Source organism: Gambusia affinis, linkage group LG12, assembly GCF_019740435.1.
Source record: "Gambusia affinis linkage group LG12, SWU_Gaff_1.0, whole genome shotgun sequence".
Lineage (NCBI taxonomy): Eukaryota > Metazoa > Chordata > Actinopteri > Cyprinodontiformes > Poeciliidae > Gambusia > Gambusia affinis.
The window spans coordinates 14,388,301-14,404,714 of NC_057879.1; the positions used below are offsets into that span (position 1 = coordinate 14,388,301).

The 16,414-nt window shown below is 40.5% G+C and overlaps 2 protein-coding genes across 9 annotated transcripts in view; one reads left to right on the plus strand and one right to left on the minus strand.

Moving 5' to 3' along the window:
- The window catches only part of arhgap21b (Rho GTPase activating protein 21b), a 35,464-nt gene extending 22,592 nt beyond the window's left edge, over nt 1–12,872 (plus strand). For all 4 annotated transcript variants that reach the window (XM_044133462.1, XM_044133464.1, XM_044133463.1 and 1 more), the window contains 15 exons: nt 145–247; nt 333–375; nt 636–761; nt 852–1,151; nt 2,662–2,723; nt 2,845–2,990; nt 3,071–3,210; nt 3,310–3,468; nt 3,552–3,630; nt 3,716–3,789; nt 3,890–3,979; nt 4,066–4,233; nt 5,938–6,043; nt 9,450–9,481; nt 9,982–12,872. In XM_044133462.1, the coding sequence (XP_043989397.1) occupies nt 145–247; nt 333–375; nt 636–761; nt 852–1,151; nt 2,662–2,723; nt 2,845–2,990; nt 3,071–3,210; nt 3,310–3,468; nt 3,552–3,630; nt 3,716–3,789; nt 3,890–3,979; nt 4,066–4,233; nt 5,938–6,043; nt 9,450–9,481; nt 9,982–11,490 (3,137 nt within the window). In that variant the 3' untranslated portion in view covers nt 11,491–12,872. The remainder of the gene's footprint in view (nt 1–144; nt 248–332; nt 376–635; nt 762–851; nt 1,152–2,661; nt 2,724–2,844; nt 2,991–3,070; nt 3,211–3,309; nt 3,469–3,551; nt 3,631–3,715; nt 3,790–3,889; nt 3,980–4,065; nt 4,234–5,937; nt 6,044–9,449; nt 9,482–9,981) is intronic.
- An 805-nt stretch (nt 12,873–13,677) lies between these two features.
- Nucleotides 13,678–16,414, minus strand: part of LOC122840800 (dipeptidyl aminopeptidase-like protein 6) — a 94,310-nt gene continuing 91,573 nt past the window's right edge. For all 5 annotated transcript variants that reach the window (XM_044133471.1, XM_044133470.1, XM_044133467.1 and 2 more), the window contains 5 exons: nt 16,290–16,392; nt 15,298–15,353; nt 15,117–15,189; nt 14,928–15,001; nt 13,678–14,828 (listed from right to left, as the gene is read on the minus strand). In XM_044133471.1, coding sequence (XP_043989406.1) covers nt 14,682–14,828; nt 14,928–15,001; nt 15,117–15,189; nt 15,298–15,353; nt 16,290–16,392 — 453 coding nt within the window. In that variant the 3' untranslated portion in view covers nt 13,678–14,681. The remainder of the gene's footprint in view (nt 14,829–14,927; nt 15,002–15,116; nt 15,190–15,297; nt 15,354–16,289; nt 16,393–16,414) is intronic.

Sequence of the window (16,414 nt, forward strand, 5' to 3'; positions counted from 1 at the left end):
TAGTGCATTTCTTCTTTTCTTCTGTAATATCACATCATTGTTTTGTCTTGATAGATGATATTGATCCTAGATTTAATGAAACTTTTTATGACATTTGGGTTGAAAAATAAACCGTAATATCATATTTGTACCGTGTATGTTCAGAGTCTATGCGAAGTGCTTTGTTGGACTCAGACTCCGCTAGTAAAACAGAGCGATCAAAGTCTTATGACGAGGGTCTGGATAACTATCAAGAGGAGAGAAGAGGGTAAGTGCATGCTGAGATTTTTTCTTTTGTCTTTGGCAATTCATATTAGTCTGACTTTGCCTTTTTCTTTACCACTGTGCAAAAGATCTACAAGCAAGCATATGGCCAGTTTCAGAGGCCTGAGAAAGGTAAGGAGCTAAAGAACCATTTGATGCATGTCTCAGAGTTATGAACTTTAATGCACTCCATTGTATTTCAAAAAGCCGTAATTTTCTAATATTAAATCTTTGTTGTGCTTACTTGGTGAACAATTCTTTTAGGTTTGGATAAGTCTATTTCTATCTGCAAATCTTTGTTGTATGTCATCCTCCCCTCTGACTCAGTTTTATGTCATGTTCTGTTGTCATGTAGTAATGCCATAAAATGACTTTATTTTTCACTCTTCCAGACACTGGATGGGCATAAACCCACTGGGGACTCTGGATCTCGTAGAGAGTCTTCTCTAGATGTATTTGCTGATTCTTCCAAAGAAGGGCTTCTTAACTTCAGGCAACTTAGCACAGAAAAGAATAAGGTACTCTGTCTTGCCCAAGCACTCCTTCATGAGCCCTGTTCATTACTCAAAATGTGACATTTAAGGATTTCTCTGTCTTTCAATTTGCAGCGTGTTGGTGGAGGCATGAGATCCTGGAAACAAATGTATGCTATTTTACAAGGCCACACCCTGACCCTCTACAAAGATAAGAAGGATGCCCTGTCTCACGCCGCATCCCAGTCTGATGAGGACCCGCTCCGAATTAGCATCAAGGCCTGTCTGATTGACATCTCCTACAGCGAAACGAGACGCAAGAATGTGCTGCGGTTAACCACCTCAGACTGCGAGTATCTGTTCCAGGCAGAGGGGAGAGAAGACATGCTCTCATGGATCAGGGTCATCCAGGAAAACAGTAACCCGGATGAGGAGGTGTGTGTGGGTAGACAGATTCTTGTTGTGTTTGTGTGTGTATTGCCAAGTCAGATCATTAATTGTCATCTGATGAGTTGACCCTCATGCTGTCATTATTTATTAGCAGCTGTTTAATGGAGGACAAAAACAAGCTATCTGCTAAGATTTTACAGCACAGTGAAACAAATATGTCTGTAACCAAAACACAGATGGAATAGGATCAAAAGCATCATTTATAAAACGGGCAACAATGACTTGAATTAAAAGCTGGTTTCAAACCTGTTTTACCGGAGTGGAAAAAAAAGGGACGGGTGTGAAGGGGAACCTGACAATAGCCTCATTTGATCACAAAGACTTCTTTCAGCTAGATACTTGGAGTGGTCTTTGTTCATCATAGGCCAAAAAGGATGTTTGTTCACACATTCATTCATTCATTCATTCATTGCACAAGGAAAAGACTATAGTTACACAGAGTTTCAGACTGAGGGCTTTTGAAAATTATTTCAAGGTTTCTAGGAACGAAAACGTATTTTGAAAGTCTTAAATGTCCAGATATTGACCAGATTTTCTATAAGGGGCCTAAAATTACATTTAATAGATTTTTAAATGTGTATGTTTCTCACTAATTGCTTTGTCTTGAAATACATTGTCCTGACGAATGCACATTTTTTGTTACATTTATTATGGATCTTGTTGATTTATTCAGGTGTTTTTGTTTGCTTTACAGCTAAAAGGCCATGGCCATTCACACACATTCTACTTTATCTAATATTAGTTGTTAGTTTTGAATTACCTTATTAAATGAACTTATCCAAGTTGTTTTTTGTAATTCTTTTATGTTGCAAATTTAAATCATAAAGATCATAAAGCTCTCAAAAAGTCTCAGATTTACCAAATATTTGCATAATCCCTTATTCCTCTTTAAATACCTTTAAGTTTAAAAATTAGCATTTGGATATTATCTAGTACGTTTTTATGTTAGTTGACTTGTAGTGGTCATTTTTATTTATTTGTTTTTTGTTGTGTTTTTTTTACTTAAACCAGGCATTATAGTCTGCGTCCAGTCTTGGTTTAAAATATCCCAATTGGAAATGTCCAACACCCACTAAAGTCCAATTCTGTTCTAGCAGCCTGAATGAGTGGTTGATGGGATCCTCCCGAAACATTTTTCTTTTACAGCTTTTGTGCTTCCTTTGACTTTAAGTTATTTCTAAAAATAACTTTGAAAATGCTTCAGTCGGTAATAACTTTCACACCAGACGTCTCTCTGGGTTAATGCAACCTGATATATACCTTAGAAATGCTCACGTATCAAAATAAATATCAGATTTTTTGTTCCCTAGTGGTTATGGTACCACATTCACAACTATGGTAGCAGAAAAGTCACAGATTCTGGGCATAAGATTATTTTTTCTATCTTTATCTTATTTTTTTTAATATATGAATTGTCATATGATTTTTTATTTATTTATTTTTTTTACATTTTATATTATCTGAGTGATCACTTGATTTTCTCTTGTTTTTACAGAATGGTTTTGTTACCAGCCAGGATTTGATCAGTAGAAAGATAAAAGAATACAACATGATGAGGTACACAGGGCACTGCATTGCCCCCTAGTGGTTACCTAGAGCAAGAAATAACTGTTTAAATTGAATGGCAAACAAAAAGGAAATCTTTGTTTTAATGTTTCTAACTTTGTTTGTTGATCAGCGCTCCCAGCAGCAGATCAGAGCCCTCCCCTAAGTCCTCCCGGCAGTCGCTCAGCATCAAGCAAGCATTCATGGGAGGTAAAACAGAAAGCCGGAGCCACAGCTCCCATTCGCCCAGAACGGGAGAGGATCGAAGGGCGCTGAAAGGTAACGTCACCAGGATCATTTACGGTGGTTAGAACATCTGTCATCTCAGGTGGCTCATTTATTTCTGGGGCCGTTTACAGATGAATCAAGTCCACCTCGAGACAGGGGAACTTGGAAAATCGGCATACCTGGGATCATGAAGAAACCGTTTGAAAAGAAGCAAGCCGGCATCACTTTCGGTGTCCGTCTTGAAGATTGTCCACCTGCTCAAACTAACAGGGTGGGTTTTAAACGTTTGTTTGGTATTACTGCTCAACAATGTGTCTTTTTTTCATTGTTGTTGAAGTGTACGAGTTATGTCCCACTGATTGTTGTGCAGTTTGTTCCGCTGCTCGTGGAGGTGTGCTGTCAGGTCGTAGAGGAGCGAGGACTGGAGTACACTGGAATCTACAGAGTTCCTGGAAACAACGCTGCCATCTCCAGCATGCAGGAGGAGCTCAACACCAAAGGCATGGCTGACATTGACATCCAGGAAGATGTGAGTGACTTGACAGTTTGCTTGTCTCATAACCTGTAAGACCTGCTGCCATGCAACTCTGTTTATTTTCTAAATCTCTGCAGAAATGGAGGGACATTAACGTGATTAGCAGTTTATTAAAGTCATTCTTCCGAAAACTTCCAGAACCTCTATTTACAAATGGTAAGATTATAAAAGTCAAAATACAGTAATTGTTTTGTTTTTGGGCTTGTACCAAATTTAGGGTTTTTTTCTGTCCTATTTTCAGAAAAGTATGATAAATTTATTGAAGCCAGCAGAACAGAAGATTCAGTGGAGCGTTTAAAGGAGCTCAAGAGGCTGGTTAGTATATTCTGACATAAGGGGCATTTAATTAGCACTAGCACTAAGTGTTGATTGATACGGAAACTATTTCTTTTGTTTGTTTGTTTGTTTTTTACAGGTCTATGAATTGCCCACTCATCACCTTGAAACTCTCAAATTCCTTTGCGCTCACCTAAAAAAGGTTTCTGATAACTGTGAACAGAATAAGGTCGGACCTGTCGCCATCAGATCCTGAGTTTAGCCTTTTAAGGATTTTGTCAAGTTACCTGACTCGTCTTTGTCTGGTGTCTTTAGATGGAGCCTCGCAACCTGGCAATCGTATTCGGTCCAACTCTGGTCAGAACGTCAGAGGACAACATGACCGACATGGTCAATCACATGCCAGACCAGTGCAAGATTGTTGAGAACCTCGTCCAGCAGTTTGACTGGTTCTTTATGGAAGATGGCAGTGAAGATCCAGTTGTAAGTGGCACTTTGTTTTCAGTATGCTGAAAAACAGTGACGTTCGGTGAGGTGCAAAGCTGGTGAGGCACTGACTTAATCTTAATCAGATGTACAAATGTAGACCGCCTGCATGTTATTGTTTACATAAGGAAATTTTGCGCATGCGGACAACGCTGGAGGGCAAAAAGACAATTCTTTTACATGCCATGCAGAGCCGCGCTGCCGCCATAGAATAATTCCATTAACTCAATGAAACTTGGAAATGTAGGTATTATTAATTTTGTGCTGTGCTCCACAGCAAAGGAAAAAACCGTTCAACTCAACTCAAAACCACGTCTTTTCTCGGCCAGGCTACACACAGACTCGTTGCCATAGCAACCGACAACAACACCACTAAAAAAAGCACTCAAATATTTCCCACATGAAAAGCAGAACATTCAGTCTGTTGCAGTAGCATGGTTTTGTGCTTAATGTTGATTTTGCGGTTATTAATAAGTGATTGCTGTGGTAAGAGGAGAAAACTATAAATATATCGCTGCACTTGACTTTACTGTTTGGCTAGCTCGCAGTTACTGCCTCTTACTCTGCAGTTGTGGAGTCACAATGTCTGGGATCGTGAGCGCCCCCTGCCATGAGGCAAGAGAACTCCCTGCCTCACCTTGAATCTGTTCTCTGCCGTTTCGCTCCTCAGCACGTGAAGCACGTTACACACACAGTTAGTGACAAACTGTCAATTTGTATATATAAGCTAAATTATGGAAAATCAGTTCATATATTAAATGTTTTTTAGCCATTTTATTGGCGACGCACAGACAGGAGGAACATGCTACCATACAAAGCCAGCCTGTGCAGTTAGCCAGAGGTTGCGCAATCCCAGGTGAGGCTCAGCTTCCTGCTGCCTCACCAGCTGGGCTTCCGAGCATTTGAATGGGAAAATGCGAAGATTCAGCGATTTTGAAGAAAAAATAATCAAAATTGGTTAAGCTAAATAAAAAAGTAAATACTTTACAGTACAAACCACAAGGTGAAAATAGCAATATAAATTATTTTATCTCATTTTTCCTCTGAGCTGTTGTAAGTTGCCTCCCCTGACCGCACGTCACTGCTGCAAAAAGTACTCGGATCCTTTGAACCGTTTCACTTTTTACTACATTACAGCTCGAGGTTCTGCACCAAATGCAGTCTTACAGCTGCCAAACCGGCTTTTCGGTGATACTCATTCTTTTTGCAAGAAAGTTGCTGAGTTGGTAACAGTGGGGTGACTATTGATATCTTCAAATGTGCAGTCATGACCTGGTGGACCGATCTGTCAAACTTCTCTCACGGCAGAGCAGAAGAGCACAGTGGCTGATTTTTAGAACTTTGCTGAGGGAGATACGATCGACTTCGCATTTAAGTATCAACCGATGACTAATCTCCCAGAATTATTGAGATCGTGGCTGATCTATTGGTGCACCCTTAATTTTACGTGACACACCTATATAAAGCTGTGGGTGTTTGATGAGTGGCATAAAAAATACATGATTTCAGAATGTTTTGCAACTTAAAAAAAAAATCACCTTACATCCAGTGTGCAAAGGTAGTTAATATTGGCCTGTAATACCTTTTAGGTTTTGTTTACAGTCACTGAACCCACTATTAGCTCTTACTAGACTGCATACTTTCAATATCATTTTAATATAATTTTCCTCTGTTCTTCTGTTTCCCTTGTTGATGCTGCAGACTGTCGTTGAGCAGGAGAGCACAGTGCAGTCTCAGCCTGTGCCCAATATAGGCCACCTGCTCACTAACATCAGCCGGGTTCCTGCCCCTTCTGGTGAAGTCTCAGGTAACTCAGAAGCTGCTTTTCCCCTCAGCAGCCATATTTTGTATGCATTATAATTGCAGATAGAAATGTATCAAATAAGAGATTATAGTTTGAATTCTGACTGTTATAAAACATTCTTTTAATTGTTTTAAATACTTTTAGTGAGAACAAAAACATCAGCTTTGTTTTTGTGAGTATTTTTACAGCAAGTTTTTTCAGTCATTTTTCAGTGTATACCATCAAGTAGCTTAATCACTGAACAATTGCTGAGAAACACCTTGCAGCAAAGCTTTTTTTATCGATTTATTTTCTAATTTAAAATCTGTTTTGTTTTGTCACCATTCGTTTCCTGTTTAGTTTTTTTATTATTATTATTATTATTTATGCCCACATATAAATTTGTCCAAGTTTTATTTCTGTTCATTTCTTTGCTTTACTCTTTATTTTCTGTGCTTACGTCATTTTTTTTTCCTCCCCGTGCTTTTTCTATGTTGAATGACGACTCCTTTTCTTTCAGTTCTTTTCTTCCCCTCCTCATCATCTCTCACATAATCCCGGCATGTTCTTTCCCAAAGAAAATCTTGAACGAGACAAAAAAACATAAACAATGGAAGTTGTAACCCTTTTTGACCTGTGCCCTTCTGTGTATAGTGTGTTCTTTCTCCTCCCTTATCCTTGTCCAGCACTCACTCATTACCCACTCTTGACACAGGCCAAGTGGGCGGCGTCTATCACTCGATGGTGTCCCTGATGGACTCTGTTTTGTCAGTGATGGACAGCTGGGACTGTAGGAAGAAGGACGAGTGTTGTGCCCAGTGTAGCTGCCTAGTCTGCAGTAACCCGCAGCTCTTTTAAATTTGGCCGAAAAGGAGGAAAAAAAGATAAAGAAAGAAAGAGAAGTCGATGTTTGTCATTGTTCCTGTGCTGTGCACATCTCATATTTAAACCAGTACCCTAAACTGAGGGGATACAGAGCCACGCTGCTGCACTTTCTCTGAAAGCCCTTCTGCTGTCTCTTGTTGTCTTTTAAGCTGATCGCAAGGACAAGTAGCATGGTACGGACAACCTCAGGTTCTCTTCCGGTTATGTGGCATAATCTGTCATGATGTCTGAGGGCGGGGTCGTGGGGTCGGGACTGAGCTGGATGTTCCCCAGCACACACAAACAATCCACTCATACAGCCACATCTCAGCCCAGTTCTAACTAACTGACGGATGGAGAGGTGTGCAGGCGTTCAAGTTGCACATTAAGTGACCGTGAGCATGTAGATGGAGGCTAAATTGTTTCTACATGTAGATTTTTTTTAAACTTTTTTTTTTTCCTAGGTGCCGCCTTTTTTTATTTTATTTGTTGTCTGTGGTATTTTTATTTGAACATTTTTGTCTCTGTTTTACATTTCCCAACTTCACACCATTGACTACAGACACACCTCGCTGTACACTACATCATCTCCTTGTGTTACTTAACTCTTGAGAACCACGTCACTCATTTATCGTGTTCCTAAAACCACAAAGAGGGGGAAGAAACATTTTTTTGAAGTCTGATAGTTAAGTGGTTGTTTTGTGACTCCGACACAGAGTTTAATTAGAAGAACGAATGATTTATGAGCCAGTTGGTTTTTGAGGAGCTTATCCAGGAGCTTATTTAGCTGAACTTCAGCCATTTTATTTTTTTCAGATTAAAATAAGTCCAGCATCCCACTCCCTTCTTCCTCTCTAATATCTAAATATATTCTCATTTCCTCTCTTCCTGCTGTTTTTTCTTCTCTCCTTCTCTGTAACTCATTTCTTCCTACCTTCCTCCCTCATATCCAACGTCCTTTCTTGTCTCACCATCTCTTCGTCCTTCTCCTTCCACCTGTCTTGCCCCCTTCTTTGTGTGCTTCCTTTCTTTCTTTGGTTCTTCTTCTCTTCTTTCCTTGTCTCTATTGAAATAACTACCATAAATGCATCCTGAGGTTTTACATTTTCTATCTTAAAATAGCGATAAGTTCTGAGTGTTCTGGAAATTTGAGTTTGGAAAAGGTCTTGGAAACAGCAGTGGCACTTTGTCTGTATTGATTAGCAACAGCCTGGAGTTTTGATTTTAAAATCTGCTTGTCGGGGAAAGTCAAACTGGAACTCGTCAGACTTATTGGTGCGTGTCTAACTGTAAACCACAGAAGTTCATTTAAGAGATTTTTAATTCAATGAAAATGAAAGCACATTGATCAGACAAAGGGAAAAGAAAAAATGCTGCAGGTCTTCAGGTAGAGAGAATTTTATTTAAACTAACAGAAGGTTAATAGATTTCAAGATTATTCCTACTAATGCATCAAGTGGCATGTTTTTTTTTTACTATTTGTACCTTTTAAAACCTAAAGACAACATGCTTCATAGAACATGTTGATGACTTCATGGACAGAAAAAAGTGGGAGTTTTCAGTTTGTAAACATTTAATTAACACAAAAGTAATTACTATTCAACCTGCTGATCACCTGTTGATGATTTTGATTCCTGGCCAATGGATTGGATGATCATTACATATACTTGTACATTTTCTGCACGTTATGCATTTGTAGGACTTTCTTGTTACCTTTTGGTTTTTGTCTTGTGGCTTTTTAGTGCAAACATTTTTTTTTTTTTACATGCTATGTAGTGAAACGTAGCCCTTTAAAGTGTTTTGATAAATTATTAGACTTTATTTGAATCCCCCTTTTGTTGCTTTTTGAAGTCATGAGCAGGAGTTGCTAAGGTTTTTCTGTGTCGTCCAAAGCTGCTGTAAGTACTTGTTTAGAAAGGCATATTAGTCTGCTTCTCATCGTTAGCTGCAGTTAAAGTCTTAAAGTTTTGCTGCACACTATTGTTTTGCCTTTTCTGTTGTTTTTAGTGACAGACTACATGTTTAAGCTCACTGCAGGAGTTCTCTGAGAGAAACAAATCTGTTACATTGAAGCTCGCCTGCACCAGCTCAGCAGTATCGCTCACAACACACTCACCGATCCGATACACTCAGGGCCACCTGAAATTCCCCAGTTAGAGCTAACTCATTGACTCCCCCTCCTCTGTGACGTCTTGAGTTGGGAAAGAATGCCTTCAGCTGGTCGGTGGCTACATGTGATGCTCTGTGACTGCCGTGTTTGTCCCCGATGTGCCGTCGTTCCATCGATACATGGGCATGAGCTGCTTTTTGTGTCGTTTACTGCCGGGTTTTCACCTCCTCTCCTTCATCTCAGGCACCTTCTGCTGCTCTGTTCACTTTTTTGCATTCAGTGCTGACTTCTTGATTCTATTCCCGTGTCGTCTTCTTCAATCAGAAATGTCTCATCTGCTTTTGTCCAGCTGCTCTCATTATGTCCATCCTGTCTCTTTGAATCTCGGCTTCAAGTGTCTTGTTTTTGTCATTTAAAACGCCTTCATTTACTGAAGAGTATCTTGTTTTTGTGCAGACACGGCATGTCCTGACTCCAATAAATCCAAGGTAAAACAACATTTTGATATCTTTAATTTAAAAAGTCAGACTTGTACATTTCAGGTTTTTCTTGTGGCGTGGTTTGATAATTGGTTTTTCAGAAAAATGAAATTTGACCAGGGATTATTTTTTTTTTTTTCCTTTAAGCATAAGTATACATCTCATGTTTTGCATGTCTGCTTGACCTAATCGTTGTCCACCTGTCACTGATGGAAAGGTTATCCACAACAGGTCATTGTTAGGCAACATAGCTTTTCAGAGACATGTATCCAAACGTATTAGTGGAAAATTGAGTGAAAGTATAAACTGATTCTCTACAGAGAGATAACAGTGACAAGGAGATTATTGGAAGACAAACCCCATTCAAGAGTTTGGGGTATATTCTCAAGCCTCGGATGAAGTCTTTACTCACGCTACTGTCTAAATGATCTTCACTGTTATCTCCCTTGTGTGTGAATTAATACGCACTCTGACAAGACTTTAATAATGTTTGTGTTTTCCATCGCCAGGGCTTGTGGATTTCAGGGAATCAGTGTAGCAAAGAAATGCTGCGGTCCTCAATCTTTGCCAACCGGAAACGCAAAAAGAATAAAGAAAAATCTCAACTCAGCAGTTCAGACGATGACCTGGACTCTGGTTTCAACAAAAAAGAGCTCCCAGAGGAGGGTCAGCGGCCTCTGTGGTCCCAGGTCAGCCGGGCGGAGGACAGCGGCCAGACGGACGAAGACGGCGAAAAAGACAAGCACAGGAACAGCTCAGAGGAAACCATCAGGAAAGAATCTGATTCGGTTGCCTCCCTCCCTGGAGAGCACGTTCCCTCCGGCCATCAGATGCCTCCATATGCCTCTCCTTCCAGTTCCCCAAACCTCAACTACCGCATGGCGGTAACTCATCAGTCATCTCTGTCAGATCCGCCCTCCAACTACGACGACACCGTGTCGGACCTCGGTACGATGAACAGCACCAGCTCTCAGGCCTCGGTGCCCAGAGTGAGGAGGAACAAAACCGCGGTCCTGGGTGCTGACGTGTGCCCCGGCAGACTGGGAGCCGAGGTCTGCTCCATCACCTCGGATTACTCCACCACGTCCTCCATGACGTTCCTGACCGGAGCTGAGACCTGCACGCTCAGTCCCGAAGTGCAGTCTGTGTCCGAGAGCAGAGGGGGAGAAGACGCCGATGACGAGAGGAGCGAGCTCATCAGCGAGGGCCGGCCCGTGGAGACGGACAGCGAGAGCGACCTGTCTGTGTTCACCATTGGGAAAGCGGAGAAGAGCGAACTTCCGGAGTCCACCCGACCACTCCCGTCGCACAGGCTCATCGAGTGTGACACACTGTCCAGGAAAAAGTCCAGCAAGCAGAAAACTGAAAGCGAGACCTCCCTGGATGACAAAGATCCCAACAGGTTGTCGCAGGCTGTCGGTTCAGCAAAAGGTCGATCCAGTGGGAGTCTTAGCTCGTCGTCACGGAGCGAGCTGGATAAAATGGAGCCAGCGTGGAAGTTGAAGATAACCGACCGACTGAAGGTCCGCCTGCGAGTGTCCGTCGACGACATGTTCGGCGTGGGCAGCCAGAGGAGCCGATCTCCAGAGGGCCGCCGTAAGAAGAAGAACATCAGGCGTAGACACACGATGGGCGGGCAGAGAGACTTCGCAGAGCTGTCCATTCTGGGGGACTGGTCGCAGCCGGTCAGCTCGCGCTCTGATCTGTCAGCCGTAGATCGGCTTAAGCCAAAGTGCAGCTCTCAGGACTTCTCCATCGGGGATTGGATTGCCCGCGAGCGCCACCGCACCAGCAACCCGGAGGTCAGCCTGGACCTCTCAGAACAGCTTGGGGCGCTGTGCGGCTCAAACTCCCAGCACTCCGGTGCCTCGTCCTCCTCTGAGCTGGCGCGCGGCCCCGCTGAGGCGTTAAACGGAGAAATCTCACAGAGCAAAAATCTGAGCCTGTCAGCCACCGCTCACCCACACAAACTCACCAGTTCCCAGGTGGTCCATTCGCGCTTCTACCAGTACCTGTGACAGGTGTGTGTGTGTGTGAAACGTATTCCTGTCTCTATATTCTCTGTCACGTGACCAATGTTGGTGAATGAGCATGTTTACAAACGTTGTCTGGAGTGTGTCTTTTACCAGGTGTGAGTGCGGTTATAAAAACAGATGAATCATTTATCTAACCTCTGAACAAGGCATGGAACAAATGTTTATATCTTTTTAATTTTCTCATTTTTTTAATGACAAAATAAGTCAAAAAAAGGACCTGTTGCTCATGAAGCGATGAGCTAGTGAAGTATGTTGAAGGATGAGCGAACGCAGTAAGGTGCAGTTGAACGGATAGAAGGAGGATCCGACTTAGAATAATAGGAAGTAGTTTAAAAAAAAAAAAGTACAGATTTTTAGTATCGCAGAGGAACTATTTTTGTGTTGAGAAAGTTACAATGTTTAAAGTCAGCGAGGCTGTCGGTAACCAAATGAAGAATGTACAGACATGCTTGCTGTAACACTGACTAAAAGCTTTACATGCTTGTTTTCATTCTAAAGTGTACATATTCTTATTTTTCTGTGTACTTGAAGTGTGTTTTTGGTACAGCCTGTGTGCGACTGACTGCCTACGAGCTCTCTGCTGTCAAAGGGGCCTTTCCAAGGGTATAAAGGTGACCAGAAGACACTGGACTTATGCAAATAGTTGATACGGTTCATGTTCATTCCTGCTGTGTGGTTGAAAAAAAGCAGTAAACATCCCTTCGATCCACGTGTCAAGATGTGCTTTTAGACTTGATGGATTTAATGGTTCCTGCATCCGTCAGTGAGCGGCAGCGGAATGAAATGAAAAGTTCTGAGGATCAATCAGGAACAGAAACGTTTAATTACAAGAAGAAAGTGCCTCACATTGAAATGTTAAGGGTGCCATGCTGTCTTTCTTGAAGATGTTGCTGTGAATGACTTTTTTTGTTGTTTTGTTTTTTTTGTTTTTTATCATCGACTCAGTCATTCTGCTGGTAAAGAAATAATGCCGAGCTTCCATTCTTTAGGCATTCCACTCTGGTCTTAAAGTTTTATACATCCTCTCGTTTTCCATCTCTTGGTTTTAACGGAACTTGAATTTTAAATGTTCATTGTGAAAATTAAGAATGAGTAATTTAAATGTACAATAATGCCATGTTTTAGCTGCTTTATGTTGCATCTCCATCAGATCACAGGATTCAAGTGCAGTATTGTAAAACGGTGATGATGGCGGGTGTTGTTGGCAGTTTGGTACTTCTCTGTGGAGAGAGGTTCACCGTGGGGAGACGGAGGAGGGATCTTTCATTGGGTGGGGTTATTTGTATGGATATGATGTTCCTCAGATTGTGAAGAATGTGCACAGACTCCTGAAACACTGGAAATAAATTTTATGGTAGAAATTCCAACTGTGCAGTATTTTGTTTGTCCTTTCTTAGTATAAAAATATACATGGAAACCTCATTAGTGCTATATGAATATTTGATATAAAAATAATGACAGATGATTTGAGAACTTTCTTTAAAAATTTGGACCAGTCCCAGGAAAATTAACCAATTTAAATTAACTTGAATTATAACGTTGATACAAGCCCAGTTTCAATGAAGTTGGAACACTGGGTAAAACAAAAACAGAATGTGATCATTTATAAAACCTTTTCAACCTATATTCAATTGTATAAAATTAAATTTAGGCCTTAGTCGTGCAAGAATCTTGTAGGACGTGCTATGGATTTTCCAGGCATATAGTGTCATTTTATAGCATAATCAAGTAACTGTTATCTTTGATTTGTATAAAAATTTGACTTTGCAATTTGATGCCTTATAGTTGCGCCCTGTTTCTTTACTTTCTGCTTTTTCTAAATGTGTCAAATTCAAAAACATTCTGAATTCTGGGAAATCTCCCAAAATTAATCTTTTTCTTTTATTTAGGGTAGCTCACAGGGAAGAAAGTTGTAATCTTGCTCAAGTTAAGAGACTTGATAAATGAATATGTAAAATGGTTACATGTAATTAACGCAACAAGAAGGATGAATGTGGAAAAGGTCCAGGCTGAAAGGGCCACAACGAACATCAACTTTGCTTTCACATTAAATGAACAAGCCCTTTTCAAACTAGAAGTCTGTTTTTAATCATAAATGTAATAAATGTAAATTCTTGCTGTACGCATTAGTCTGTTGGTTTAGATTTAGGAAACAAATTTAAGACAAAATACATTTCAAAATGCTTTATATACAAGTTGAACATATAACATGGAGACTGTCAGTTTTATACACTTTATACAGCAGCTGACTGGAAACCACAGACAATACAAACAGAAATGAAGTGAGGAGGAAAGACTTGGTAGAACATACAGCAAAGAACTTTCTAAATGCTGAAAATTACATTTAACGTTGGGAAACTGCAAACTAAGTAATGGTTACATATGTGGGATTGTAATATACCGTTGTCTGTTTATTTTATATGGCGCTCTTTCCAATGTATTGTGAGAAAACAAACAAAAAAAAAGTTAAAATCCATAGACGTCTCTTGCTCTGTTCGGACCATGTTTCCTCATTTCAGTGTCGTGTGGGCTCCTAACACGAACATCTTCCCCACAGTAAGGCACAGTGACAAAAACAAGAGCTCTATAGAGAAATGTGGGCACAATGAAAGTATTAAAACTTCATTATTTATACAATCTTTGAGTGTAATAGCTTTAAACATTGTGCCTTCATCTTTTAAAGCCACTATGGACTGATGCATCCACTTACACACAGTAAGACACTAAACAGAGAATCTGAAAAACAACTCTGAATAACCAGGAACACAATAATTTTTGTTAGTTGGCAAGATTATCACAAACTGGCAACCATCAAAAAGTTATATCTTCTCATGGGAATAATCTGCAAAGCACTAGTTTTAGCCTGCCTGTTTGGGTTGTCGATCCTCTGTTTGTCCACCAGAGGGAGTACTGGTCCAGCTTTTCGGAGCGAGATAACAGCTGTTCTTATCGGAGTTTGATTCAGCCTCTGTCTGACCGGTTTCTTCATCAGCAGCCAGCGTGAGTTGAGCACGGGGGGATCGGGGCCCACGCCCCGTTTGCACATGCAGGTGCTTCAAAATAGAGCTAAAATCAGATTGGACGGCAGGCGGCGAAGACTTTAGGTTAGAAAGATTTGTTGCATATTGTGCTGTGATAGAGGAGGTGGCCATGGCTGCCTGGCGGGCCCAGGTTTAACTGTCTTCCTCGACCTCATCCTGGTCGTCACGCTTGGGCGTCTCTGGCTCCCGGAAACACTCCTCAAAGAAGTTGACTAGGGACTGACTCAGGTGCTGCTGTGTGCCTTGGCTGTGCAGGAAGTGGCCTTCGTCTGGGTAGATCTGTGAAACAGGAACGGAAAAATTGTTTAAACTTACGCAGTGATTCAGTCCACAGTAGAAAAACAAGGATTTCTGATCTACACAGTGACAGAAGCTCACCTGTAGGGTGTAATTGGCCTTCTCGCTGATTAAATGGTTGATGAATTTTGCCGTGTGCTGGAAGTGAACCTTTTCTGTGTTGTTGGAGAGAACGAGAGCGAAGACACACATGAGACTGAGAAACACAAACTCTTATCACTTGTCATGTTGTGATGTTAAATCATAAACAAATAATTATGAGTATGATACCATCAGCTGTCGGGTGAATTATTAAGAACTGTTTCTCCAGCAACCGACCCGCTCTGTGAGCCAAATTAGCCATCTAGAGGAGAGGAAAAGAAAAATCTATCTGAAGTTCAATCAGTATTGACCATTAACTTGCATTTGTAAGTGTGGTAAAATTTGGGTAGTAAACATTAAAACACTTCACCGTATATACTCTGGAATCTGTCTTTGGGCCGAGGTATCGCTCTGAAAATGCAGATGCTGCGATGTTGGGGAGAAAAAAAAGTAATTAGATGAAAAACATTTACGCTTTAGAAAAATAATAACACCCTTGACCTATTTCACATTCTGATACTTTATCAGAAGGATATGTATTTATTTTATAGAGCATTTATTTGACAGACTAACACAAAATAGGGCATCATTTTAAAGTGCAAGGAGAAGAGTATAAATCTCTGATTTTATTATTATTATTATTTTATTTTATTTTATTTTTTTGACATTATGGTTTTACAGACCATGACGAATTTAAAAATTCCATACATTTCTAAACTCACAATTCTGGAGTTTTTACTTTTGAGAACAAAAAATAAACCCTTAAGGACTTGAGTGAAAATCAGGTCTTTAGTTCTCCAGATCACATAAGTCATGAAATGGAACAATGCTGAAATCAACTCCTTACTTGTCAGGGAGTGAAACCTCTTGTCAGATTCTCCACAAAAATCCCTATGAATAAAAACTGTATTGAAACTGAACCTGAGTCCTGGTCAAAGCTGAAGTTAGAGTTGGAACCTTTCCTTACTGACAAGACATTCAGTCTGTAAATCAAAAGCCAAAATGCTAAAATACAACACAACCATAAAATCAACCTGTCATGGTTCTAAATGAAAATAAAGTACATTATTTAAATCTCATTAACTCCATAAAGACCACAACATTTTTTTCTGTATTATTAGAGCTTGTCCTTGAGTAATCAAAATGCTTGTTTCACATTAAATTAATTTCTTTCCCCCATATTTATAGAGCCTTGCAAAATGGTAAAATCAAATTTTCATGCACCGTCCTCTTCTACTCTGCTGCTTGTGGGACTATCAAGTACAGATACAATACAGACAGGATGTGAAATTGTTCAAGAAGCATCAAAGCTCTTGCGAGGTTACGTCAACTCTGCTCTTAAAAAACCCTGGAAAATTATACCATAAAGCTCAAAATCTGTGATAGGTGAGACGGCCGCTCCGCATTTCAGCTGAGTAAACTCTTCAGAGCTCAGAAGCATCGTGGCCAAGTATCCGCCGTAGGCCTGAAACGAAAAGGACAAACAG